This window comes from Mycothermus thermophilus (assembly GCF_041956435.1).
Source record: "Mycothermus thermophilus strain CBS 625.91 unplaced genomic scaffold VTJ04scaffold_6, whole genome shotgun sequence".
In the NCBI taxonomy this organism is placed as follows: domain Eukaryota; kingdom Fungi; phylum Ascomycota; class Sordariomycetes; order Sordariales; family Chaetomiaceae; genus Mycothermus; species Mycothermus thermophilus.
In genome coordinates this window covers 581,206-606,178 of record NW_027191432.1, presented here as the reverse complement: position 1 = coordinate 606,178, position 24,973 = coordinate 581,206, and the positions used below count along the sequence as shown (strand labels likewise).

The 24,973-nt window shown below is 56.8% G+C and overlaps 9 protein-coding genes across 9 annotated transcripts in view; 7 read left to right on the top strand and 2 right to left on the bottom strand.

Moving 5' to 3' along the window:
* Positions 1-217: 217 nt before the first annotated feature.
* On the top strand, positions 218-2,134 carry VTJ04DRAFT_8616 (uncharacterized protein; the record flags this gene model as incomplete). The annotated part of the gene is made up of 2 exons (XM_069367072.1): positions 218-440; positions 507-2,134. 2 exons carry the CDS (start codon positions 218-220, stop codon positions 2,132-2,134), a joined length of 1,851 nt encoding a protein of 616 aa, XP_069215437.1.
* Positions 2,135-2,969: 835 nt separating this feature from the next.
* On the top strand, positions 2,970-5,025 carry VTJ04DRAFT_8615 (uncharacterized protein; the record flags this gene model as incomplete). Its single annotated transcript, XM_069367071.1, has 4 exons — positions 2,970-2,986; positions 3,046-3,081; positions 3,155-3,398; positions 3,604-5,025. The coding sequence occupies 4 exons, from the start codon at positions 2,970-2,972 to the stop codon at positions 5,023-5,025; spliced, it is 1,719 nt and encodes a 572-aa protein (XP_069215436.1).
* Positions 5,026-5,084: 59 nt separating this feature from the next.
* On the top strand, positions 5,085-5,537 carry VTJ04DRAFT_8614 (uncharacterized protein; the record flags this gene model as incomplete). Its single annotated transcript, XM_069367070.1, has 1 exon — positions 5,085-5,537. One exon carries the CDS (start codon positions 5,085-5,087, stop codon positions 5,535-5,537), a length of 453 nt encoding a protein of 150 aa, XP_069215435.1.
* Positions 5,538-9,170: 3,633 nt separating this feature from the next.
* VTJ04DRAFT_8613 (uncharacterized protein) lies at positions 9,171-9,959 on the top strand (the record flags this gene model as incomplete). The annotated part of the gene is made up of 3 exons (XM_069367069.1): positions 9,171-9,251; positions 9,337-9,459; positions 9,513-9,959. 3 exons carry the CDS (start codon positions 9,171-9,173, stop codon positions 9,957-9,959), a joined length of 651 nt encoding a protein of 216 aa, XP_069215434.1.
* Positions 9,960-10,027: 68 nt separating this feature from the next.
* Positions 10,028-12,904, top strand: VTJ04DRAFT_8612 (uncharacterized protein; the record flags this gene model as incomplete). The annotated part of the gene is made up of 2 exons (XM_069367068.1): positions 10,028-12,128; positions 12,186-12,904. 2 exons carry the CDS (start codon positions 10,028-10,030, stop codon positions 12,902-12,904), a joined length of 2,820 nt encoding a protein of 939 aa, XP_069215433.1.
* A 1,904-nt stretch (positions 12,905-14,808) lies between these two features.
* Positions 14,809-16,844, bottom strand: VTJ04DRAFT_8611 (uncharacterized protein; the record flags this gene model as incomplete). Its single annotated transcript, XM_069367067.1, has 2 exons — positions 14,809-16,572; positions 16,623-16,844. 2 exons carry the CDS (start codon positions 16,842-16,844, stop codon positions 14,809-14,811), a joined length of 1,986 nt encoding a protein of 661 aa, XP_069215432.1.
* A 1,360-nt stretch (positions 16,845-18,204) lies between these two features.
* Positions 18,205-19,425, top strand: VTJ04DRAFT_8610 (uncharacterized protein; the record flags this gene model as incomplete). The annotated part of the gene is made up of 1 exon (XM_069367066.1): positions 18,205-19,425. The coding sequence occupies one exon, from the start codon at positions 18,205-18,207 to the stop codon at positions 19,423-19,425; it is 1,221 nt and encodes a 406-aa protein (XP_069215431.1).
* A 56-nt stretch (positions 19,426-19,481) lies between these two features.
* VTJ04DRAFT_8609 (uncharacterized protein) lies at positions 19,482-19,730 on the bottom strand (the record flags this gene model as incomplete). The annotated part of the gene is made up of 1 exon (XM_069367064.1): positions 19,482-19,730. One exon carries the CDS (start codon positions 19,728-19,730, stop codon positions 19,482-19,484), a length of 249 nt encoding a protein of 82 aa, XP_069215430.1.
* A 4,322-nt stretch (positions 19,731-24,052) lies between these two features.
* The window catches only part of VTJ04DRAFT_8608 (uncharacterized protein), a gene marked incomplete at both ends in the record, with an annotated part of 1,673 nt that continues 752 nt past the window's right edge, over positions 24,053-24,973 (top strand). Inside the window, 2 exons of the mRNA XM_069367063.1 lie at positions 24,053-24,558; positions 24,646-24,798. Of these exons, the coding sequence (XP_069215429.1) occupies positions 24,053-24,558; positions 24,646-24,798 (659 nt within the window). The remainder of the gene's footprint in view (positions 24,559-24,645; positions 24,799-24,973) is intronic.

The window sequence follows — 24,973 nt, the reverse complement described above, 5'->3', positions numbered from 1 at the left end:
CACAGGGAGCCTCCTCCTTAGCGCCGTGAGCTGAAGCCGCAGGGCCTTGGGGCTGAGCTCACACATCCGCATCGTGCAGAATGGCGCAAGGCTCTGAAGAAGGCGTACCCGCCCCCATCCTCTGCCGCGTGGGTTTTTAATTTTGGGGGTCTTCTTTCTCTTCTCTCCTTCCAGGAGAAGGTGAAGCATCCCGATCGGTTTTCCATGGACGGACGCCATGGCGCACCTGAGACACTACCAGCCAAGACGACCCCACGACGATAGCAGCATCACCAAAGGCTGGTGCGTCTTTGGGCTAGTCGTGAGTTGGATCGTGGGTTTTGTCACTCTGGTTGCTGGCAGCTTCACCTTGTACCAAGAGCTTCGCGATGGCGAAACGACGCAGCTTGTCATGGCCACAACCTGGAAGGAGTTGCTTCCCCTCTTGCTCAACATGGTTGGTACGTTGAACTCCCGTCCACCTCTGCCGTGCGGTCCGCGACGGTGCTGACGCCGGCATGCTCTAGTCACGCTCTTGAACGACTGCATGGGTTACATCCACACCTGTTCTCTACGATGGGCGCTGCATAGGGAAGCCAAACTCGAATTCAACTCGAACCTTCGTCTCTTAACGGCGGCCAAGAAGAGTCCCCCCAACGGGTTCATCGCGAATGCTCTCTATCTCATCGGCATCATCTTTTCGTACGGTGCGACGTCGCTCATCTTCATCAGCCTCAACCCGGAACTGGCGAGAGTCCTGGGCAAGGCCTACGATAAGGCCGACACCAACGGTGTCCACATCAATGCCATCGCGCTTCTCGCCCTCGGCGTCGGCTTCTTCCTGCAAGCCGTCATCACGACCTGGGCCCTCGTGAGCACCAACATTCAGACCTGGAGCTCCAATCCCCTCATCGTTGCCAGGACCTGCCTCGATGAGAATGATGGCCATCGCCTCGTGCCAGAGGACGATCGATGCATGATGAGCGTCCATGACTACGAAATAAAACCAGGACAGGCTCAGCAACCCCGCCGGAGGCAGAGGTCAATGTTCTCGGCGCACTTCCGTGTCAGACGTATTGTGATACTCCTCGGGATACTTCCCATCCTCGGTGGCGCCGCGGGCGGCGCGGCCTATGGGTACCTTCTTAATGGCAGCAGGACAGGCGTGTACGGCCGGTCCTGGTCTCTACTTCCTGTCTTCACCGGCAAGACGGACACCAACTGCGAGACGCGGCAATGCACCGATGGCACGTCGGTGCTCAACATGGGCTGGAGCGCCAAGGGCCCCTGGGGCACCCTCGGCGGCGTCTTGCTGGTTCTGTTCATCCAGTCCATCGTCACGCTCTCGCTGCACTGCGCCGAGCTGATCGTCAACTTGTCTCGCGACGAGAAGGTGTGGCGTGAACTCATCGGCGATCGCGGCACCGACCCGCGCTACAGCTCCCTCCTTGCCGCCTTGACCTCCTGGCAGACAATTTTCCTGTTCATCCTGAAGTCGGGCGTCCACTGGATGTTTGGTCTTGCCGTCAACATGCAGTACCAACTCGGTGTCAATCTGCACCCACCACAAATCTTTTATTTTTCGGGCTTCTCGCTCATCACGGCCATTTTCGGAACGCTCCTGTCCTTGTGGCGTCCCAAGGGTTACCTTCCAGCATCCTATGGCCATTTACAGACCATCGTCGACATCATCGACGAGTGGTCCGACTCTGGGTGCCTCTTCTGGGGTGAGAAGGTCAAACCCGCTCCCGGTCAGCCGGGCTTCACGGGCACGCATCCCAACAAACTCCCTCAACCGGACGAAAGCCAGTGCTATGGAGGCCCGCGCGGGACGGGGTTCATTCCGCGCGACGCGGGAGGCGGCTACGAGATGGGCGGCGGGCTTGCTCAAGACCCGCCCTACTCGCCGACGGACAGGCTGTCTCCTTCTCCTCCGCCTGGTCACTACTCTGGAGGTTTTGGAGGATATAATTCACCACCGCCGCCACAGCACACATCCCAGTATGGCTTCACGTATTACCCGAGTCATAACAGCATGAATTCGAGGTTTTCGGATCACCCAAGTCATAGCAGCATGAATTCGAGATTTTCGGGAGCGTCGCATTGGTCAAATTCAAGCACGCAGCCGTTCTTGCATCAGCAGCCGAGGTGGTGAACTGGGATGGGATGGCGCATATGAACGGGTAATGATGGTCGGGTTGTCGCATACGGTACATTTTATAATTGGCATGTCAGAGGGATCTAGGTAGAAAGGGAGTGTGCACTTGGGAGTTTGCATTCATGGAGTTTGGAGTACGGAGAACACAGCCAGAGCGGAATCATCTTGGGTTCAAAACGGCATGTTTGGATAAGTACCACATTGGAATTTACAGTATGAATACCTGATGATTGCCTGAATAACACAGCAGTTTGACCGTCAAGACAGTCTGTAGAGACAATAAATTGGTGATTGCGTCAAAGGTCGATCCAATGTACCTATGTCAATCTTTTCTGCGGCCAGACGGTCGATCTAGCCTCCTGTTGATGTGGCTGCTGAGATGGCCTCGACCGTCTGTGGCCGAGTGGGGTCGGTTGCATAACTGAGGCCCGTCCACAGTGGAGTGTGGCTGAGGCGAGTTGAGGCTCCGGTGCAGGGCTCAGGCTTTGCCACATCAGGAAAGTGCCCCACCTCTCAAAGGAGGCTGAAGCTGGACGGGCGTTGAGCCGAGTTTTCTCTTGGGTTTGTGCGAGCTCAGGCCGTCAGCTTTTTCGCCTTCCCCTTCCCAGCCGCCAACATCCAACAAACACCACACAAATTTCAACCTCATCCCTCAACAACAACCCGACAGTCCACACCATGCCCTGGGTGGCTGGCTAATCCTCCTCTTTCGTAATCGCATCCGTTCTATTCGAATCAGCGACTTTTTCCTTTTTCTTTTCCTCGACTTTAACAGTTTTCTCTTCCATTCTCGATTTCTACCCTAAACCAATCACCCCCCGCACCCGACAACATGTCCGAATTCATTGGGTTCGTCGACCCCTCCATCGACATTTTGCGACCGACCCGGCGCTGACGATCTCCTGCAGGGCAAGGATCTCTCTCATATCCCGGAGCGATATTCGGTACGTAGTTTTCGATGCCATTGATGCCTTGTTGAACGAACACCTTTGCTGACCGCCCCTTCTCCCTCTCCAGCTATTCGGGCACACTCCACAGCATCAACTCCGATGATTCGACCGTCTCGCTCGAAAATGTCCGCTCATTCGGCACCGAGAACCGCAAGACGAACCCCGATGAGTTCGTCCCGCCGTCGGACCAAATCTACGAGTACATCGTGTTTCGCGGCACCGATGTCAAGGATCTGAGGATCGAAGAGGGGCCTGCTCCGGTCAAGGAGGAGAAGCCCCCCGCCGTGCCCAACGATCCGGCCATCCTTGGTGTAAGTGTTCCAATCTCAGATCTCTTTTTTTCGGCCCTTTCATGATGAACTATTACGGATGTAAAACTTGTCACGTCTGAACTGCGCAAACAACACCATGTTGAGATTTCCGTTGCCTTCCTTCTGATTATGGGCCATCATCACACTCTTTGTTGAGTTCCGTTACGCCATTGGAAAAGTTGCTGACAATGTCTCCGCAATCAAGGCTCGCCCACGAAATGTTCCTCCCGGTCCTTCGGCACCCCAAGCTCCCCAAGGTCTCCAGAGCACTGCTGGCCCCCAGAATCAACAGGGTCCGCCACCTGGTGGCCCCGGTTTCGGCTACTTCCCTCCGCATATGGCGGGTTGGGGTCGCGCCGGAGGCCCCGGCCCTGGCCCTGGTCCCGGCCCGTTTGGCGGCATGCCATACCCTCCCCCGGGCTGGTTCCCGCCTGGTCAGGACTTTCCTCCCATGGGCCCTTGGAACCCTTACCCGTTCCAGCCCGGCCCGGGTGGTCTCCAAGGTGCTCCAGGCGGTCCGGGTCAGGGTCGTCAGTCGGCAAATCAGACTCCGAGCAACCAGGGTCCGACCCAGAAGCCCGCTCCGATTGGGCCTGCGGCGGACCGGAAGCCATCGGTGCCCACTGGGCCCGCGGCTCAGTCTGGTGTCCCACCTCAAGCGCCTCGGCAACCGGCCGCCGCCGCTCCTTCCACGGCTCCTGGCGAAGTGAAGCCGAAGACCGAGGACAAGCCGGCAGGTGCGCCGCTTGACAACAAGGCTCTCCCCACGCAAACCTCTGCTACCACCATCCCGACTGGCCCGAAGAGCACCCGTCCTACCCAGATCCTTCCCGCTGTCCCTCTTCCTGCCGCGCTCACCGCAAAGGTCGCTCAGAACCAGCCGCCCAAGCCGGCTGCTCAGCCTGTTAGTCACGATGCGGCGGCTGCTGCTCTCCGTGACGCGACGCAGGCGGCTAAGGAAGCCGTCGCGGCTGCCATGGCATCTTTGAACCAGACCGCCGCCGCGTCGTCCGCACCGCAGCAAACCTCGGACTCCAACGGCGTGGATAACCTGGCCAAGCGCGTCGATGAAATGCGCATCAATGCCGCTCGCGCGGGCCATCACGGCCATCACCACCGCGGTGGTGCCGGGCGCGGCCGTGGAGGACCCCGCCCCGGCAAGGTGGAGATTCCCGACACTGATTTCGATTTCGAGTCGGCCAACGCCAAGTTCAACAAGCAAGATGTGGTCAAGGAGGCGGTCGCTGGATCGCCGTTGCGTGATGCCACAGGCGAAAATGGTGTCCCGGAGACGGCGGTGGACGCCCCCGCCCCCGTGGAGCCGGCATATAACAAGCAAAAGTCGTTTTTCGACAATATCTCGAGCGAAGCTCGTGATCGCGAGAACGCTGCCCAGAGGCAGGGTGGCGCGCACTGGAGGGGTGAAGAAACTAGGAAGAATATCGAGACGTTTGGACAGGGGAGTGTGGATGGCGGATACCGCAATTATCGCGGGCGCGGGCGTGGAAGGGGTGGACGTGGCGGTAGGGGTTACCGCGGCGGCCGCGGTGGTGGTGGCGGTGGTGGTGGATATCGCGCGCGCGATACCAACACCCAGACGCCCGCTGCTGCTGCCGGAGCGCAGTGAGTTTGTCATACCAGCCAGCCACCCCAGCCATTCCACCCCAGGATCGCCGTTTCTTCGTCATGTCTACGGTTTTGTATGACTATAACCTGGGTGGGTTGGTGGTCTCTTGCCTTTTCTCTCTATCTGTTTCTACGGTCAGGAAAGGGAAGGAAAAGGGATTTTCGTCATCTCATCAATCGGCCGGCGGCATCAGGATCCCAAGCAACATTGTTTGTCTTTTTTCGTGCGTTTCTCTTTCTCTTTTTCTCAGGCTAGTTGGTTCGGGTCGTTACCTGGTACTCTGGGTCGCGAGGAGTTCTTGGTGGCCGGGGGAATGGACAGGAGCTGGGAAGGCAAGGCAAGGCAAGGCAGGTGGGCAGGTTAACGTCTTAACACGAGATATCAAGGAGACCCGAATGAGGTCAATGATGCTTATGATGCAATGGAATGGAAATGGAAATGGAAAGCATGATATGATGCTTCCTTCCACCTTGGACTTTCTTCTCGCTTCTGTTGGTTGTGGCCTGTCTTGATGAGTTCTTGGGGTTGACGCTTTTCATGAAGATGAACGGTGATGAAGCACCTTTCTAGGTGGTCGATGATGCGAGCTGGGTAGAGGCGTCTTTTGGGGGATGGTAGTGAATTGGGACGGCTGACTTGCCGTGGTCATGGGAGCTTGCCGGAGTTTTGGTTCTCCGTCTTGTTCTGAAGATGATGAGGGAACTAAGATAGCTTTGGAGGTGGCAAAGGGACTTGAAGGGGTAGTTATTCAGGTAGTTCGACTCGAACAGCCAGTGGAAAAGGTTAGAAAGACAAAATGGTCAAAGTCAAGAGGTTTTTCGGTTGAGTTCCAGTTTTGTGACTTGATGAGGTAACGTTGCTTGCCGGCTGACAGCTGTCATTGTTGTTGTTGAGTCTTCGAGCACATTGAAATACATCCCATCCCATGGGCGAAGTGTTGATTTGGAAAGGACTCAATTTGATTGCCGGTAAGGCAGGTACCTAGGGCGAGTTGGTCATGAAATAAATGGCTGACCTACTTGCTTGCTCTTTGGCGGATTGAGGGCCAGCCAGCCAGCCCAAGAGATGAGATGATGTTGAGTCTTGGGAGTCCTGGGCTTCGTGTCCCTTTTTGGTGACAACTACGGACTACTGTTCACTGGAGGACGTGTGTCCAGATGAGGTACTCTTCACGGGCTAGAGTACGACTGTTCGAATGAGGATTTGGGTGTCATCACCAGAATAATAGATTGAGACGTCAACCGGCTCGTTGAGGCTGTTCGTCACATGTTTGGTCGGCTCGTTAGAGCATGAAACAAACAAAACAAAGCGATTGGTTAGAGGAGATTGGGGTTCCGGATTCCGGGTTTCGGGCCCCAAAGAGTTATGAAGTACATACTAAAACATCCAGACACTTCAGGTACGGTTCCAGGGAGCCGGACAAGTTGGCACCAAAACCGGGTTTGAAGGTCCGTCTCTCGAAGAGAGCGGGTGCTAATAGATAAATGTCCGACTACCTGGGACTTCTCCGAAAAGCAGAGTTCTGGTAGCATATCTTAAATATAGTAGATCGAGACACAGGTCTTCGATCGACGTACCTACCTATGAATATCAGTTCCTAGGTGAGAGCAACCTGCTCAGCTCAAACACACCTTCAATGTTATTTGCGCCAAGGGACAGATCTTGGTCCTTTGCTGTGTATGTATGTGTGCCATCCCTTGCCGGCACTTGCAGGATCTGTACCTATGTTTACCTGACGACTTACCTATAGTAGTACGACTCAAGCGCTCAATGGTTCGGCGCACGGAAGCGCAAGATGCTGCATTGCAGCGGATTTGCAGCTGCGAAGCATACATTGCAGATTGTTTCTACAGTGCTTGGTCGTGAGAAGACATGCCGGAGCCGCCACCAGGCGCGCTGCAATGACACACGCCGGAACCTGCTCCCACCAGAGGAGTTTGGAAGGGAATTTATGTCTGACGTCGGATAGACGGATACGCGGACGGGAGGTGCAGTCGAGAGGTCAGAGCGCAAGCTGGAGTGTAACCTGAGCCAGAGGATAAGGGCTTAGGTCCTGGAAAATCGCGCAGCGCCGTGGGAATGACGAAGGCTAATACTATCGTTCATCATCTGTCATTGCGTCTAGAGTACAGAGCAGAGGAACTGGTTGTAGTGTTGTTGCTTGAGGCGGTGGAGCCCATGAAGCGCCGTCAGTACTCATACGGAGTAAAAGTGCTGTCAGCAAAGTTCCATCGTTGCGGGGTCCCGCGTGTTTTCTGCAGTTCATGCAAGGAGATGCCAAAACGTCGCATGTGCTAGGTCAAGACAGGATTGGGTGGCTATAACAAAGCTGTGTTATACGCAATGGTTTGCCTCATATCTCGAGCACATCATGTAGCTATCCCTGCGTTTGGGAACACAGAGAGCTAGGTAGGTATGAGGGGCAACAAGATAACAACGACACACAGCATAATGTTCATCTTCGAGGTGGGATGGGAAATAGGGTCATGGCATCACGATGTCCCTCCCTCGTTGTGTTCTGCTCGTGTTATCCATAGTCAAGGTTGCACTCGTTGTTCCTATCACAAGCGATGTGGAAAAACCCGTTTTGCAACTTTTGTTTGGCGAACACAACGCAATCCGGGATGATCTGTGCGAGCAGCCGGATCGTTCGGAACCTGGTGGGGAGATACACCGCCGCCGCCCTGCCCTGCTTGATGGTTGTCCAACTCTTGGAGGATTGCTTCTTCCGGACATGGTTACGGAGGACTTACGTAGAACCAGCGCTGATCATCAGAAACACACCCAAGTGAACACAACGCTGCATGTCATGCACTTGGAATTGGCAGGCCAAAAGTCACGCTAAAATGCCCGTGCTCGACCCGGCAGGTTGGCTCGGTGTTGTCTGCCCAAGAAGCTAGTGCCCAGTGCCCGGTGACTGGTGGTGGAGGGAGACTCGGAGAGAAAGAGGGGAGGGCTGCGGATTGTCTTGAACCCGAGACATTGAAATGCATCTTGTTCCCGTTCCGCCTCGGCCTTGTTGTAAAGACAACTGAAGGCAAACGTCCGTGTGTCTTGTCTGGCAGCACAACAGACGGAGGTCTTCCGAATCGTATGTACATACCTACCTCCGTACAGCCTCGGACTCAACGAAAATGGCGCGTGGATACATATCGTAACGATATCCCACCAGACCACATAAAATGTCCACAAAAACCGTTGTGTGTCGTTAAACCCCCGACTCGTAGCTATCTCATCCCACCTTCAACCCTCGTGCGTGGGCAGACCTCGGAGAGGGCGACCGACACGCGATGGACGCAGACGTCGTAACGTGAGCCCCCGACAGGGGACCCGACGACATGCGAGGTGCAGAGGGTCGACACAGATGCTACAGTGTAATTCCGTCGTCACGCTGCAAGATGCCGGCGGCCGCTGTTGGCCGACCGTGCAGGAGCCCACATCCGAGCCTCTCCGTCAACCGGGAAAAGGGATTGGACTCGCCAAACCCGATCCCTTTGCTGGGCAGCAAACGACGGGGAATCCTCAGGTTTTTGTTTGTTATTCTGTTGCCGTTGAACGATTCGATGACAGTTGAGGGAGCCGTTTGGAAGAAGAAATTCATCACAATTGTCCTCCCCACACAACGGCCCGAACTGTGTGGCCTTGCAGTTGTGCTCGAAGGTCCAAGTGCAGGTGGAAAGGGGGCAAGGGCTTGATAATCAGCCAATATCTTGGCGCAACCTCCCCTGCGACTTCCCCCCTTGACGGCGTCCCCTGTTTTGAGTCCGTGTGCGGTTTAGCGTGCCCCATCCGATTGCCAAATGTGGTCTTTGAAGAGCAGTGTGGGGCTCGTGGTGGGGCCTGAGACCGGGACCTGCAGCGGCCCCAGCTGCAATCGCAGCACACAGTCGCAGCAATTGCGGCCGTCGCAATGGACTTCACGGCCAGAAGGACTCAGGAAGGCACAGGATGGGGCCCTGGGGGGGCGTTCAAGGTTGTTGCTTGTTTCTTACAAAACAGCGAATTGGCGAATCCTCCCTGCTGAGCGACGCACGCCTCAACTGTCCTCATTTGCTACTTTTCGCTGCGTTTGTTCTCGTCACATCGTTTCTTTTTTTCCTCTTTTCCACGCCTCTTCCATCGTTCCTTTTGTGTTTCGCGTGGGCATGGCCTTCCTCCACTTCCCGCGCTTCCCACGCCAATCCCTCCTTCCCCTTGCCGGGCTCCCCACTCTCTCTCATCAACAAGTGAACTGAACTTCTGTCGCTCACTTCCACTTCCATTTCCTTTTTTCCATTGTGTGTTGCGCTCGGTCCCTTTTCCCTTCCAAAGGCTGGTGGCCAGGCTGGGGCTTTGTGTTGTCTGTCTGAGAGTGACGGTTTTCCTTCTTTCTCCTCCTCCACATCCTCGTGGCCCCTTCATCGTGGCCTTTTTCCTTTTTTCAACTGCTGCGACGTTAGTCCTCGCCCGCCCAATTTCCAGCTCGACCGTTCCCATTCCCTTTCCAGGGACAACCCGGTACGAGCCGCCAGTGTGTGGTTGAAGCTTGGACTGGATCATCAGCGACACTGTTTATCGGTGTCTCGGTCCACGCCTCCTTTCTCCAACTTCTTCCCCTCTCCGGCGACATCTCTTGTCAGCCGGCTAGCTGCCTCTTGCGCGCCGTCGTCGCCGTCGCCGGGCCAGCAAGAGAATACCTACTCTCTTTGTCTTCGTTTGTCGCATGCAGCCTGCCCGTCGTGCGCCGCGCTGCCGCTCCCTGCGCCTCTCTTTTCCTCTTCTCTCTCCGTCTTGAACGTCGAGAGTTGAAACAAACGAAACACGCCAGGCGCTTGTGTTTCCAAGATCATATCTGGCCGACCACGCCGCCAGCGTCGTGGAGGCCAACACACTATCGAAAAAGCCAGCCCTTCCCAGCTGCCCGCCAGCTCATCTTAGCCAACCTTGATCGGTAAAAACACCAAAACGCCCTTCACAACTCATAACTAAATCGGGGTCGCCGGCTGGCACCCGACGGCCAACCATGCCTCCTTCCCTCACGACTCACGCGTCGTTCAGTCGCCCTCGCACCAGCGACCAGAGCGCTCGCCCGGTAACACGCGAGGCCGACAGCAACCTGATCATCCCGAGTCGCACGTCTTCGCTTCACTCGCGCATTACCCAGCCTATTCCCTCGACCCTCAACATGAAGCCGCAGCAACAACGCACCCCTAAGACCCTCACCTACGCCTACATGGTGTGCGGTGTTGGTCGCGAGCCTTCGCAGTGGGTGAAGGCTCCTCCGCCGCCCCAGGGCAAGATCGGACATATGAAGGGTGCTGTGCCTCAATTCTGGCTGCCCGAGATTCTCGGGAGCAGTCCTCGGCTGGAGCAGGACAACGAGATCGCCCGTGCTCTGCACGCTGCCATGAGGGCCTGCTTCCCCCACGATGTTGAGATCTGCACCGGTCGCAGCCAGCCGCACTGCGTCCACCATGCCTTCGTCTTGCAGCAGGATTCCTCGCATACTCTTTACGGCATCTGCCTGCGTGTTTGGTCGCGCGCCGACGAGAAGCGTGCCGAGACCATCCGCGAGCTGCGCAAGCGCACCGAGCCGGACTTCTACGACAACCCGGAGGAGCAGTACTGGATCCCTTACTGCTTGTCCTTCCTCTCACGCTATCCCCTCTACAACCTCCTTGGCGACTACCTGCGCGGCATGTGGATTCACTGGAACAAGGCCACCAACCTCTTCCATGCCGAGGAGGTGTCGCGCATCCTGAGCTTCCCGGCTCCGCGCCTCAACGACCTGGTCCAGATCGACATGAAGGACTACGCCCTCTGCTACCGCTTCCCCTCGTCGCCCACTGGTTTCCAGAACTTCGCCTTGTGGCCGCTGTTCTGCTGCCTGTCTATCCCCAACATCGTTGGCGTCATCGAGGCTGCCATCTCGCCCACGCGCCGCATCATCTTTGTCAGCCACTATCCTGCCATGCTCACCATGGCTGCCGAGACGGTCCGTTTCTGCGTTCGCGTCTACGAGTGGAGCGGTCTGTACGTCCCCATTGTCCACGCCCGCCACGCCAAGGACCTTGTTGAGGAACCGGGCCCGTATATCCTGGGTATCACGGCTGAGTGCCGCTCTCTGTTTACCGCACCAAGCGACGCCCTGGTCGTGGACCTCGACCGCAACTTTGTGCTCACGTCGAACCCGCCAACCGCCCTTACGCCCCAGCAGCGCCAAAAGTTTGTGATGCGGCTGACCCAGGCCCTCAACGGTGATGTGACTCCGTCGGGTGTTCCTCAGCACCTCCGCTCCGCTTATGGTGGTGGCAAGCTCATCCCGGCTGGCCAGATCATCGTCATGCGGGGCGAGGTTGAGTCTATCCAGGACCCTGAGTGGTGGAATCAGGATGCGGTGATGGCGGTCATGGATCACGTCTGCGAGAAGATCAGCAGGAACACGGGTCTCAAGGCCGTCTTTGGCGGTTCGGTCAAGAAGCCGCTGATGACCAAGGTTTCGATGCGCCACCTCAACGAGATCGTTCGCGAGAGGAATCAGTACTCGCGCGATGCTCTCGAGGCCTGGCAGGATTTCATTAACCTCAAGGGCCGCCTCGACACGGAGCTCGCCAAGGTTACCAAGCGCAACAACTACCTGGTTGAGGAGTTGGAGAACTGGAAGCAGCAGTTCCTCAAGTTCCAAGCCTTTGCCGATACCCTCACCAAGGAGACCCAGGATCTCAAGGTCAAGATCGAGGGTCACAAGCGCGAGAACCGCCGCCTTGGCTCCCTCCTCGAGCAGCAGAAGGAGGATGCCGCTCGTCTGGCCGCTCGCCTTGCCGGCACCGAGAAGCAGCGCGACGATGCTCTCGAGGCCCTTGTTCTTCAGCAGGAGATCGCCGAGGAGCTCGAGAGGGAACGCAAGAGGAACAAGAAGGAGCTCAATGCTCTCCAGCACACCAACCTCACCATCATGCGCCAGCGCGACGAGGCGCGTCGTGTCGTGCTGCACTTGCGCAGCTTGATCGCCGGCCAACACCACCACATGGAGCACCTCGTCAAGACTCTGACGTCTCCGGACGAGCTCGCTGCCGAGATCGAGGCAGGCTTCGCCGCTCAGGAGGAGGAGCTTCTCGCCGAGCGTATGTTACTTCGCAAAACCCACGGACTAGGAGACTGCAATGCTGACAACAGCTTAGAAGAGTCCATCTCGGAGAACGACGCCAGGTTCATCAAGAACCTCACGGCCGCGAGCCGGCGTCTGTCTACCCAGACCTTCATCGATGTCGCCGACCGCCACCTCAAGGACAAGACGGACGCCATCGCCCACATTATCCGCAACATTGCGGAACAGTGCCAGGCCGCTGTTGAAGGCCTGCAACTTGCCCAAGACGCCGAGCTCGGGAGGCCTACTTCACCGGCCTCCAGAGCTCGGGAGTATTCCAAAAGTCGCCGGGGGAGTTCTCTCTCAACCGCCCCCAGTGACGACGGAAATGGCTCCTCGACGGCGGCGTCCGATGTCGGTGACGACACTACCCGTCTCAGACCCAACAGTGCGCGCCTCTCTAGCATCCCACCCACACCGGATCTCGTTCCCAACCGCAGCAGCACTAGCATGTCTTTCGCGAGCACAACGGCCACGTCGACCCCTGAGCGTGGGTCCCAGCAGTACCTGCTCCACACCCACGCCAACGGAGGAGGAGTTGGATACGACATCCCCACCAAGATCGTCGAGGACGACGAGGACGTCGATGACCTCGCAGTTCACGGTAACAACGGAGATGAGCAGTCCGCGGGCGACTCCCTCACCGTCGGGCCCGCGGGTGCGGCCGAACAGGCAGTCGTGGGTAAGCACCCGGAGAGCCTGATTCATAGGCCGTCCGGCGCCCGGATTAGCGCTCTGGGTGGGACTCGTTGAAGGGTATGACACGGGGAGATGGAGTGTCTCTTTTGGGTGATGAGGTGGCCCTGATTTGTGTATACCTTTTTCTTCTTTCCCTTCTTTCGGGTTGGGCCAGGTTTGGGATTTGTGTGTCTGTTCTTGTTTGGCCATGTTCTTATACCACTTTGCGATCCAGGGAGGAAGGATGATGAAGCGGAGGATGGATGACTTTTTAGTTTCTTACACTCCTTTGTGGTGATATTTCCTTTTAACTCGGATCTAATTTTTCTTCGCCTCTAGAAGGTTCGATGTGTGCTTGCTTGACTAGGTGGATGACCTTGTTGCATACCTTAGGTGCCCGGGTAATAATGGGTCAAGGGTGAAGAGCAAGGAATAAGACTGATTTGTCAGACCTTATTGTGGGTTTTGACTGCCTTGTCCTTTGTTCTTAGGAGTGAGCTTGAGACGTTACGGGCCACCTTCATGATGGTTAGTTCTTGGAGGGCTCATCCCAGGAAAGCTCAGGTGTATGGAGTACGAGAGGAGTGAAGCGACAGAAGCCCGGGAGTGATGCCTAGGAGAGAAGGTTGAGGCGGTTGAGAGTGAACCAGGTCACCAGAAGCGAAGAACTGTGAAGTGATCAGTGGACTGAGATCTGAAATCTGTTCTTTGAATGCTACAACACATGACAAAAGCTTACTCTACTTGTCTTGTCAACAACCCCCTCTGGCAAGCACCTCGTTAAGCGCTCATGAACATGACCAGCTCGCTCGCTGAGTACCCCCAAACGCAAGAGACTACACCGGAGTCACAAAGAGTATCTGGAACCGTAGAGGGCAGTCCCTTGGCTCCAGAGATGCTCAGTGTTCTCTGCCTTAGTAAGTTGGGTCCTGACCATGAGTTCCCCTACTCGAGGACCCACGGAACAGACATCGTCCTCATCAACTGCAACGCCTTCACAACGCACAAGGAGGTCTGGGCCCGAGAAGGTTTGAGACGCTCTGGAACTGGGAAGGATCACTTTAGTTATCTGGGTGGTCCTTTTTTTTTTTATAATGGGCTTTCACTTAATCTTTAATCGCGTCCAAATCGCCTTGCTCGATGATGCTCCTGTCTCCGTTGGATTCGTGACCTCGATGCGCCTGGCACCCTGATCGACCAGTCACCCGTCCAGCGCTGTTTCTGCTAGGTCAGGGACACTTTGTGACTGAAGCACCCTCCGTGGTTACTGTACCCTCTATGACTGTGAATTCTTCGTGACTAGGTATGAGCCCTCCGCGTCGACGAACCCCCCGCGGATTCGACTACGTCCGAGCCCTATATAACTAAACAGACAACGGCATGGCATTTTGAGGTTCCACTTCTGGCAAAGACCTCCATTCCAACACCTGCAGAAGCTCCGTCGCAATCCAAACCTGGACCCTTCCTCCATAAGCCCCAACAGAGTGGGATTATCAAGAGGGTTGATGATTCCTCTTGCATGTCAAAGGGACTGGCGCGGGCAAAGGTACCGGGCTGCAAGACCGTTTACTGATCTATCCATTGCCAGAGGGGAAAAAGCGTCAGGGAGGAGGAAGAATATGGCGTTCCATCTCCAATCTCTCTCCTGGCTTCAACCTCATCCGACTGCTCCGTCAGGGTCATACCTCCTTGGATCAATTACACCACCAAGCCCACCTCAACCAAAAACTCCAACTATTACAATAGATACTTAGGGACTTCATGTCATCATGGCCACCATCGACGACCTGACGCCACCGACAAGATCTGGAGTTTACCTTGGCCCGAGCGCCTGCTCGGCAGATCGGAGGGGTCAGGCTCGAAGGATAACATCTATCACCATACCCGCACACCAACAATGAGAGCCGATCTGGCAACCAAGAGGACGCGGATGCTTTGGGTATCTATCCTAACTTATTCCTTTCTTCTCCTTTACTTTCTCAATCGTCAAAGCCCGAAAACTCGTCTTCATCATCATCCACCCCATTGGCAGCGGCAGCGGCAGCACCACCACCGCCACCCCCATTCTTCGCTGTTGTGGATGTTGTCTTTGTCGCCGCCGCCGCCGCTCCATTAGCCTCCAAATTCTTCCTCCTCACCTGCTCAATCAGTTCCTCCAACTTCTTCTGCTCCTCCTTCTCCTTCTCCGTCATATTCGCCAACCTCTGCGCCTCTCTCTTCCTCCTCTTCTTCTCCCTTCGCGCCGCCCGGGCATCCTCCAACTCCTTCTGTCCGCTCCAGGCCTCATTCTTCTTCCTCTTCAACCCATTGGTCTCCCCCTCGCCGGCGGCTTCCCGTTCCGCCTTTTCCTTCTTCCACTTCTCGAGCTCCTCAAGCCGCTTCTTCTCCCGCGCCTTGTCGCGGAACGGGATCGCCTCCGTGTCGATGCCCAAGCCGAGCGACCTGTCGAGGCCCTTGACTTCGGGCATCTTGGGCAGCTCGAGCAGGCCGTAGCCCTTGGCGAGGTCGAACCAGTCGAGGTCTTGCACGCGAAAGATGGAGCTGGCTTGGTGCTCGAGGTAGCTGCGCGTCCAGCTGACGAACGCCCGCTGCGCGAGCTGGAAGATCTCCCTGTCGACGCGCGCTTTGGCACGGATGGCGTCTGTGACGGCGTCTGCATCGGATTGGGAGACGGAAATGGCGGGTTTTTCGAGCGGGACTATGGGGGTTTGTCGGACCTCGAGGAGTTGGACGTACCCCTCCTCGCGACCTGGTTGGAGAAGGACGACGGCGAGACCGCGACGTCCGGCGCGGCCGGCGCGACCGCAGCGGTGGATGAAGACTTTGGTGTCGGTTGGTGGGTCGTGTTGGACGACGAGGTCGACTTGGGGAATGTCGAGGCCGCGCGCGGCGACGTCGGTGGTGAGGAGGACGGTAGGAGAGGTGGCATTGACGAAGCGTTCGTAGTTCTTCTCGCGGACTTGGGGCTCGAGCTTGCCATGGAGAGAGACAATGGAGAAGCCTGCAGGTAGGATGCCATGGAGGACCTTGGCGAAGTACTTGACCGCGAAGCAGGTGGAGAAGAAGACGATAGAGCGTTGCGGACGGGGGTCGAGGCGCTCAAGGAGCTGGCAGATTGCGGGGATTTTGTGGCTCGCGGGGGTGACGAGATAGGTCATGCTTAGCGACATGGGAGTTTTCCGCTCCTCAATGACGCCGCCGTCCTTGAGACTCTTGACGCGCACCGTAATCTTGTGCGGGTAGAGCAGGCCAACTGTAATGAGGCGTTCAACGGCATCACTCAAGGAGGCGCTAAACAGGCCGGTTCGGCGCTGCTTGGGGAGATAACCCAGGATGCGGTTAAGCTCAGGAGAGAAGCCGAGATCCAAGAGACGGTCGGCCTCGTCCATGATGAGGACCTCGAAAGACGAAGAGGGGGTCTTGACGTGTGGACTTGATAGGAGCTCGGCAAGGCGGCCTGGGGTACCGACGAGCAGGTTGGGAGAGAGGCGGAGGAATGTGCTCAGATCTTCGGCCGCCTTGGTGGTGCCGCCGACGAGCAATTGGGGTACGATAACCGGCTCGGTTGTGGCTGGGCGCTTTTCGTCGTCTTTGGCGTAGTGCAGCAGGTCGGCCGAGGGGGCGTGGAACTTGATCATGGACACGAGGACGGAGTGAATCTGAGAGGCGAGCTCGCGGGTGGGAGTGATGATGATGCCCTGGACATGATGGCGCTTGGCAGGCTCTCCAACGCGCAGGAGTTTCTGTGTGTGTCAGTATGAGTTGATTCCGGGAGAAGGTAATTGAGACATACCTCGACGACGGGGATCAGAAAGGCTAATGTCTTGCCGCTGCCCGTGACAGCCTCGACGACAACGTCCTTGTTCCCGCGGAAGATGTCAAGACAGGATTTTTGCACGGGCGTGGGCTGGGTAAATCCCATGGAAGAGAGGTAGTCAAGAATCCATTGGGCAAGAGGAGGTGTAAAGGCATCCCATGAGCGGGGAGCCTTTCGACGAGTCGGTTCTGGGGCCATGGTGTTGTGGTCTTCTCGACCGTCGTCTGCTTGGTGTTGACATGGACTTCATCGCATACCAGATCCAAAAAGTTCCCCCAGATGAAATTCCTTATCTTATCGTGATGCAGACCCACAGTGAGTGATGGTCTTGGCTTCCAGCATCGGGTCTCGGCGTCGCCAAATGCCGATGTGCACGTGCCCGTATGTAAGGTACATTCATACCGTAATTACGCTTGCCGAGTCGGCCACCTGGCCACTTTGGTTGATCGACACAAGTCTCTCTTTGCAGGTTTTTTGCATGGATGGATGAAATCTTGTGTTATGTAGAACCCCGTAGAAGGCCCTCGTGCTCCCATCGCGGCACTGTTTCTGCATTCTTAAATGTCATGGTGGCTCTTATTGGAGCTGGGCAGGCTCAAGATCATCAAGTTCATCCGCGTAAGATCGTCCGTATCGATACCTAATACGATTCAGGAATCCACCACGAATGCGACCGAAGAGAAACAAGCTTTCCATAGCGGCAATGGCTAACGTCACCATAAGTGCTCCGTAGAGGAGCGTGGAAATGTCCTCGAGCCCAAGCTGTAGTTTAGTTCTACAAGTACTTAATTGTTGGGCGCGAGAATCTCAGCCTAATGATTGTTGAGGATCCTCATCTCCTCCGTCTGGGTAGGCGATCACATGCGCAGAAGTGCCAGTCCGGGGTCTGACGCAAGTGCAATCGAAGCGCGCGTGGGGAATGGTTGGCCTTTGCAGCGCAGCGACAGCCAAAATTTCTTTTCCGCTTGTCGTCCTTGGGCGCAGCCACCCTGCAGGATTGAGAAACATCCCACGCCTGACCCGGCTCTTCCGCCAAAACCAACCCACCTAATTTTTTGTCCCGCTGACAGGCTTGTCGGGTCACTCCAAGAGGCCGACCATCCAAGTCGCTCTCTTTCTCTCAAACCCCTGCCAGCCAACGCCGCCGTCACAAACCTAAAAAACGAAAACGGCCTCCAAAACAATCTCTCCGGGGATTGCTCTCGCCACTCCTTCCACCATCTAGCCATGCGGTGGAGTCCTTGCGCTCCGCCGCAACTTCGTCCTCTCCATCCTGGATCCCGTCACCCATTACTCCTTTACAACCTTCATTCGACATCACCGATCCGTGTCTGACGCCCTCCGCCGCTCTCCTCCTGCGAAGACCAACAATCACAACAGCGACGACGACGCCGACAACGCGTGGCCGCGAAAACAACATCCAAACCTCTCTCCAACCATCCCGCCGTGGCCGCTCCCGCTGCGCTTGTTTAACCTTCGCCCCGTCCTTGCCGGCGCCGCCGTCCCGCTGTTGCCTGCCCTCCCTCCTTTTTTCTACCAAGACCCCGACGAGTACACCATGGCTCGCAGATCCAGGAACATTCCTGCGACGCCGCGCGTCATTTCCCCGAGTCCGGACCCCACTTCGGAGCCGGACGGCACCGGGCTGGATAAATCGTCGTCCTACACCGGGCCCACCACCCGTTCCGCCGCCCGGAGGCGGGCCGTCAACCCGCCGCAACCTACCCCAGCCGAACAGGACGAGATCGACGACACGTCTTCCGAGCCGGAACTCGCCCGCGCTAGAACACGCAGCCGCAGCCCCGTCACCGACACGAAACGCGCGCTCCGGCCGCTCACAGGCTCCAAATCTGCCACCGCCAACGGCGACTCGGTTAAGCCAGCCACTCCCCAAACCAACGGCCATCTCAAACCCGATGGCGGCGCCGCCACCCCCACCACAAACGGCCACCTCCTTCCCCCAGGAGCCTCCACAGCCTGGAGCTGGCGCGACCTAAGCCGCTCCCCCTCGCCGCTTGGCCTCATCCCCATCCACCGCCGCTGGCGCGCCTTCGTCCACCGCCACGAAGTGCCCCGCAAAGCCCTGCACGTCAGCATCGGCTTCTTCGTCGTCTGGCTGTACCTCTCGGGCACACAGACCCGCGACGTCTGCCCCTACCTCATGGGCGCGCTGATCCCCATCGCGGCCGTCGACGTCGCGCGCCACCATTACCAGCCCTTCAACAGGCTATACGTCAGGGTGCTCGGCCTGCTGATGCGCGAGAGCGAGTACGCGGGGTACAACGGGGTGATTTTCTACCTGCTTGGGGCGTGGGCCGTGCTGTACTTCTTCCCCAAGGATGTCGGGGTCATGGGCACGTTGTTGCTGAGCTGGTGCGATACGGCGGCGAGCACCTTTGGGAGGCTGTACGGGCGGTATACGCCGAGGATACGTAAGGGGAAGTCCTTGGCCGGGTCGACGGCCGCGTTCTTGGTGGGCGTGGCCACGTCGGTGTTTTTCTGGGGCTGGTTGGCGCCGGTCAAGGGGCCGATGCCGGGGGATGAGATGTTCATGTTTACCGGCTCGCTGGGACTGCCGGCCAAGGTGGCGGGATGGCTTGGGTTGGAGCCGGCGGCCGCGACTATCACGGGCGGGTTGGCGCTCGGGGCGGTGAGTCTCTGGTCCGGGCTGGTGGCGGCGGCGAGTGAGGTGGTGGATTTGTTTGGGTGGGACGATAACTTGACGATACCTGTGCTGAGCGGGCTGGGGATCTGGGGCTTCTTGAAGATCTTTGGCTGAGTAGACGATGATGTAGTGTTGGCTGTGGAACGTGTGTATAAAATTCAATGGGTGCATTACCGGCGTTTGGACAGACGGGTGTTGTTTTGGGGTGGCAAGTTTGGTGCGGCTCTTCGATTGTGTATTATTGATTGTTGATACAGGACGGGTTGGGCACATCCATGGGACACTCCGGAGTACTTGCTCGGGAAGACGATGATGGCTCGGATGCCACTATTACTTCCTATGATAGACGACAACAGGATCTCCTTTCTCTTCTCAGACCTAGTATTGTAGCCGTAGAACCTAGTTTGCCTATAATTCATACGGAGTGGTATCTCTCCCTCTTACCTGAGTATGTCTTATTGACTGCGCATACCATCCTAACACAGCTCAGTTGTCTTGCTCAGATCTGGTGTTTCGATTCCTTTCTCGTTCTTCATCATGAACGAGTCTTTTCCCTCCTTCAGTCCTACGTGAGGCCGTGAGACATGTCCGCTGCGTCATCCTCCAAGTCAAGGCATGCATATGACATGTCGTTGTCAACGTCACCCTTCATACCCCTCCTCCCCCCTCGACTCGGCTTCCGTTGGCTCTGCAGCTGCCACGCAGCCAGCCCAGATATAATGTCTTGCATGAGCCGCCATCTCCAACGAACAACTGTTAGCTGCCGCATCCTACATACTGTCGGTCGACTGGCTGGCCAGTTCGGTTTCGACTTTTAATTTCTTAGGGATGCGGGGATGGTGGGAGTGAATAGAAAGATGGAAGTTCGAAAATAATGGCGGGGCCCCAGGGCAGGAGGACCATTCGACAGGGGGAACGTGACCGAAAATTGCTGTGGAATGGAATTGGGGAGGGAGTGGGGCGCGGGTTGGGCTGAGAGCGACGGGAGCTTCTTTGTGGCTTCCATCCCGACTTCTCTGCCAAGAGCAGCGCTTGTTGATTGATCCACCATGATCATGAGAATCAGGAAAAACTGGATCTGGACCCAGGTCCCAATGGATGGATGTTGATGTTGATGATGGCAATTGCGATGGCTTCGTGCCTTCCAGTTCGTAGGCCGCTTGTGTTGCAGGACCATTTGCTCAGGCAGGCGTCTCCCTGCGTTTTCGACGTTGGCTGATCGGCTGCCTGCTTGTAGGTGCATCTTGCCTCATGTCCATGTCCAACTCTGTCCCGAAGACGCATCAATTGATTCCCAGTTCCCCTCGGGTTTCTTCGCTTTTTTTTGTCTGTGCTACAGACAACTCCATCACTAGGTTGAACGGCTTCTGCAGGCGGATTGAAAAAGACGTCTAAGCTGAGTTCATTGTGTGACCTGAAGCTGTTTTGAGTTGTGAACTTCCGGCACTGCATGTGCTCGACGTCTTCTGCGTGGCGTCGTCTAGACACCAATCCCATTTTCTATCTTCGTCACTCCATTCTCGCTCCGTTTTCTTTACCTCCGCCGAGACGTACCCTCGCCAACTGCAGTCAGGCATCCGAGCCTGTCCTGGATGAGAAAGCCACCGCAATGGCAAGCAACCCCCCCGGCCGCGGTGTCTCTGCCCTATGAAATCGTGCCCAGTCATCAAGCGGCACCACCTCAGAGCTTGGGTTTGACTGCATCATCTGCATCGACTGTATCTTTCCACGTCTTCGACCGAAGCCACCACGTTACATTTTTGCTTTCCCCGCTACCGAGTGTGGCTGCCGAAAACTCCGTCCAAAGTTCTGGATTTCACTGGGTTATGAGCGAGAGAGCGAGGACGATCAACCGCCGTACAGAGCTGTTCCAGCAGCCTGCCAGGGAACGCTGAGCGAGTGACAAGGAACGACTTCCTGCATCTATCCCGACCACCCCGGGCCGTTTGAGCTTGCCCTGCAGCTCGGAGGTCGATATGGATGGCCGCAGCCTGTTGTCCCACCCGCGGGACTGTCGCCGAGTCTCTTGACGCAATCTCTAAGCCAGCTCTCTAGTACTGGGGTTCCTGCACTTGGGCTCCCACGCCAGCCACCAGAGCACGACGTCTGAACCGGATTTTTGTCTTCCCCTCGCTTCTACCTAGGAACGGCGCTAGTAGCGTGTTCCCAGCGGGTCTACGAGGATCCCCCGTCTTGCGATACCAGCTGTTGAGTGGTGAGCCTCCAGTATCGGATCCTCAAAGACCGTTCGTTTCTCGGCCATGTTTGTTGGACATACAATCGAGCTTCAAGTCCTTTCCATCGTGACCGGTTCCTGGCATATCTCCGGTTGCTCTGCTTGTCTCAGTGGGTATTCTTGGGGTATTGTTGGGGAGGGCCAAAAGATCCCTCAAAGCCCACTCGGCCATGGATCTATCATCTCCAATTTACAGCCGGAACACCGGGACGGCCGTCTTCCAGTTGGTCTGTGATGGACGTTACACCTATTACGTTCGGACCTACGCATGTCGGCTGGTTCCTTGACGTATGTGCTGCATACTTGTACATAAGTTGAGACACGGCTACCTACACCGCACAGGGTGATTCCATGAGGCGCCAGCCTCCGGCTGCTGTTTGTCGGCTAACCGGGACCGACGAGCGTTGTACTCGGCACGTTCGCGGCCGTTCAGGGACCTAGCCGTTGCGGCCCCTTGGCTCGACCTTCCGAGACTTGCTCTCGAACTCATCTCGGCAGGGCGGAACAGATGGACTACTACAATAGCCATCTTCTCAGATATTCACTCCGGCATTCGATGCCAGCACGGACCACGGGGGAATACAAACGCAACGGACAAGCCTACTTCCGGAAGCCAGTTCACGTCAGACCGTTCACACCCCACGAACTGGGCACGTTCCCTGCGTTGAGAGGGGCTTATCGAGACACCTCGGAGTCTGCCTGGGTATGGATGTTTGTTCTCGCAGGCTACATGCCGGTGAGAAACTCAATCTGCCCTGTTCAATCGGGGCTTATACACGGCGTTCCGCATGGCTGTCTACTCTTTCCCTCGTATTCCAGTTCCATGATCTCGGATATGTTCCCCATTCTCCAAGTCTTCCGTCACTCTCCAGCAGTGCTCTGGGTGCCGTTCACGACGTTTCTCCACTTATCCCTCGATCCCAGCCCAGCCCATCGGGTGTAAGTCAGGGCACGGTACCCTAGATGCATGGCCAGTGGTCTCCAGATGCCGGCCCGGGGGTGGGTTGGTTGCTGTTCAAGGAACACCCCTCCCGCCATATGCAGTCTGTTTGGACAGCCAGACAGCCCGATAGCTGCACCTCTGCCTAACCAGCTGCTAGCCAGACTACCTGATCTAACCCGACTCTGTGCCGTCCGTTTGGGTGTGGCCATTCTCCATGCCGAACCAACGATATGGCTCCGTGGGGTGTACTGATTCCATCCCGCCTTTTTGCACTTGTCACTCTTAGCGTCATTGACGTGAACCGGTTCCTCCAGCAGCGGGAACTCCGGCCCAGAAGCAACCTGATTGTTCCCTGCGTTCGTTCACCCGTTCGCTGCCTCAGGAAATTCTACTTCTTCTTCCTATCTGCCTGTCAATCACTTGACTTTCTCGACACCCAATTGCCTTCTCCGGGACCCCGGCCTGACAACTCACACCCCATGTACTCTCATACGTCCTGAGGAGGCCAGAATTTCTCTGTCCCAATGTCCACCCCCAAGTTTCACCTGTCAGATCTCCTTTCCGGCCCCATTTTTCCCATCCCGGCCTACCGGCTACGTTAGCCACCGACAACGACACGCCCCTCCTAGTACCGCACCTATGGCATCCCTACTGTCAGCCAAACCCCGGGCCCAGTTACGTTCACCCCTCCCCAGTCACGTTTTTTTTTTCTGTCCATGTCGTTGAGCCTCCAATCCACTTAGCATCTCGATGGCTCTGTTCGAACCCATGCCAACATCACCCCTGGATCCTGGCCATCAATGTTGGCAAACAGACCGAGCCCGACCTCCTAGTGTTGGCACACAGGGCCTGGATGTCCCGTTTTTCTTGCGATCCCACCAATACAAACGGTGATGCTCGCCTTCCCCCCGGGCATCCGGAGCATGCATCTTAGTTTGCTCACGCCTTTCTCTGAGCAACAGAAACTTCTTGCCAGACCAATCCCGATGTGCCTGCCCGGTTCCTTCGTGAAGGATCACCCCATTCTATCATGGCATGCCCTTCATCTGGTTGGTCCTGCCGCTGTGGAGGCGAGTGACAGATCGAAGATGTACATGCCGGGGGGTCAATATCTCCCGGTCTTCCTACATGCCTTGGTCACCGCCACCACTACCCTTCCTGGGCCATCACATCCAATCCTTCCTCCCTCGTTCCGGCCTGTGTCGAGCGGGGTCGACATGAGAGCTGACGAGTAGGATCATGGATTCTTATCCTGATCATGGATGTCATGGTGCTCGTCAAGGGCGAGGTGGTGGTGATGAAAAAGTATAAAAAGGGGTGATGTTGACGGGATGGGAGGAGATTCTTCTTTCTCTCTTTTCTTCTCTCCTGTTCTCTCTTCTCCAGGAACCTTGAGCTTCAAACACTCAAGACAGACTTTATCTTCTCGTCCCTTCTTGATCACGGTTGGGCACTACCCTCTGACACCTGTTGTGTCTTTATCGTCTTCCACAACACTCTCTACTCTCACTCCCAACAAACCACCACCACCTCCATCCACTTCCCACAACTTGTCTACAACCATGTCTTCCACCACCCCTTACTACCCCCCTCACTACTACCCGGACCCTTCCCCCTCCTCCGCCTCCAAGGCAGGCTATCCCGCCTACTCCACCACCGCCGGAGGATGCTATTACCCCGGCAGCGGCGGCGAGAGCACCTACTCCTCCTCTCCGCCCGACGATCACCTGCATGGCAGGTACGTCGAGGATGAGTACGCAGAAGAGGAGGACGACGAGATGCTCCGCGCCGCGTCTGTGAGCTCGGCGTCCGGCTACGGGCGGCACGCCGCCCGCGGACATTACGCTAGCAGCAGCTATGTCGGGGGCAGCACTGCCACTCACAGTTCTGGTGGTGCGGCGAGCGGGTGGGATAGCACCGCCGGGAGTGTCGTCACGGGATCGGGCTCCTCCGGGTCCGGAAGCGGTGGAGTCGGGGGCGTGGATCTGCACGAGTTTGTCCAGGACAGGTTCGCGGCGGGGGTGGATATGATGGCGTTGGATAGGTGTACGGTTGTGCAGGCACAGACGTGAGTTTTTTTCCTCCTCTTTCTCCCTCTGCGTTTTCAGTTCCTGCTGGATGAGATTGAGAATGGAGGCTAATGAGTCGGAAACAGATCGGGCCATCTCAACGCCAAACACCGCGAGCTGCTCGAGCTGCAGGCCAAGGCGCAGGCGCGGCTGGCGCAGACCCGCGCCCGGTTTGCGCGCGGGTTGGAGGACGCGAGGGAGGTCAGGAACGATTTGCAGTGGACGCAGAATAAGCTTGCGTAAGTGAACAATACCCTGAGGAGCATGATTCAGGAGACGAGTTTTATTATCATGTCGGAGACGGTTGCGTTTCCACGCCCCTTCCGGAGGTCGTGAACGAATGACCGACGGTTGAGGGAGTGGGACCGGTTGTTGAGAGCAAACGAAGCCGGGCCGTGGGGTTTTCTGTTTTTG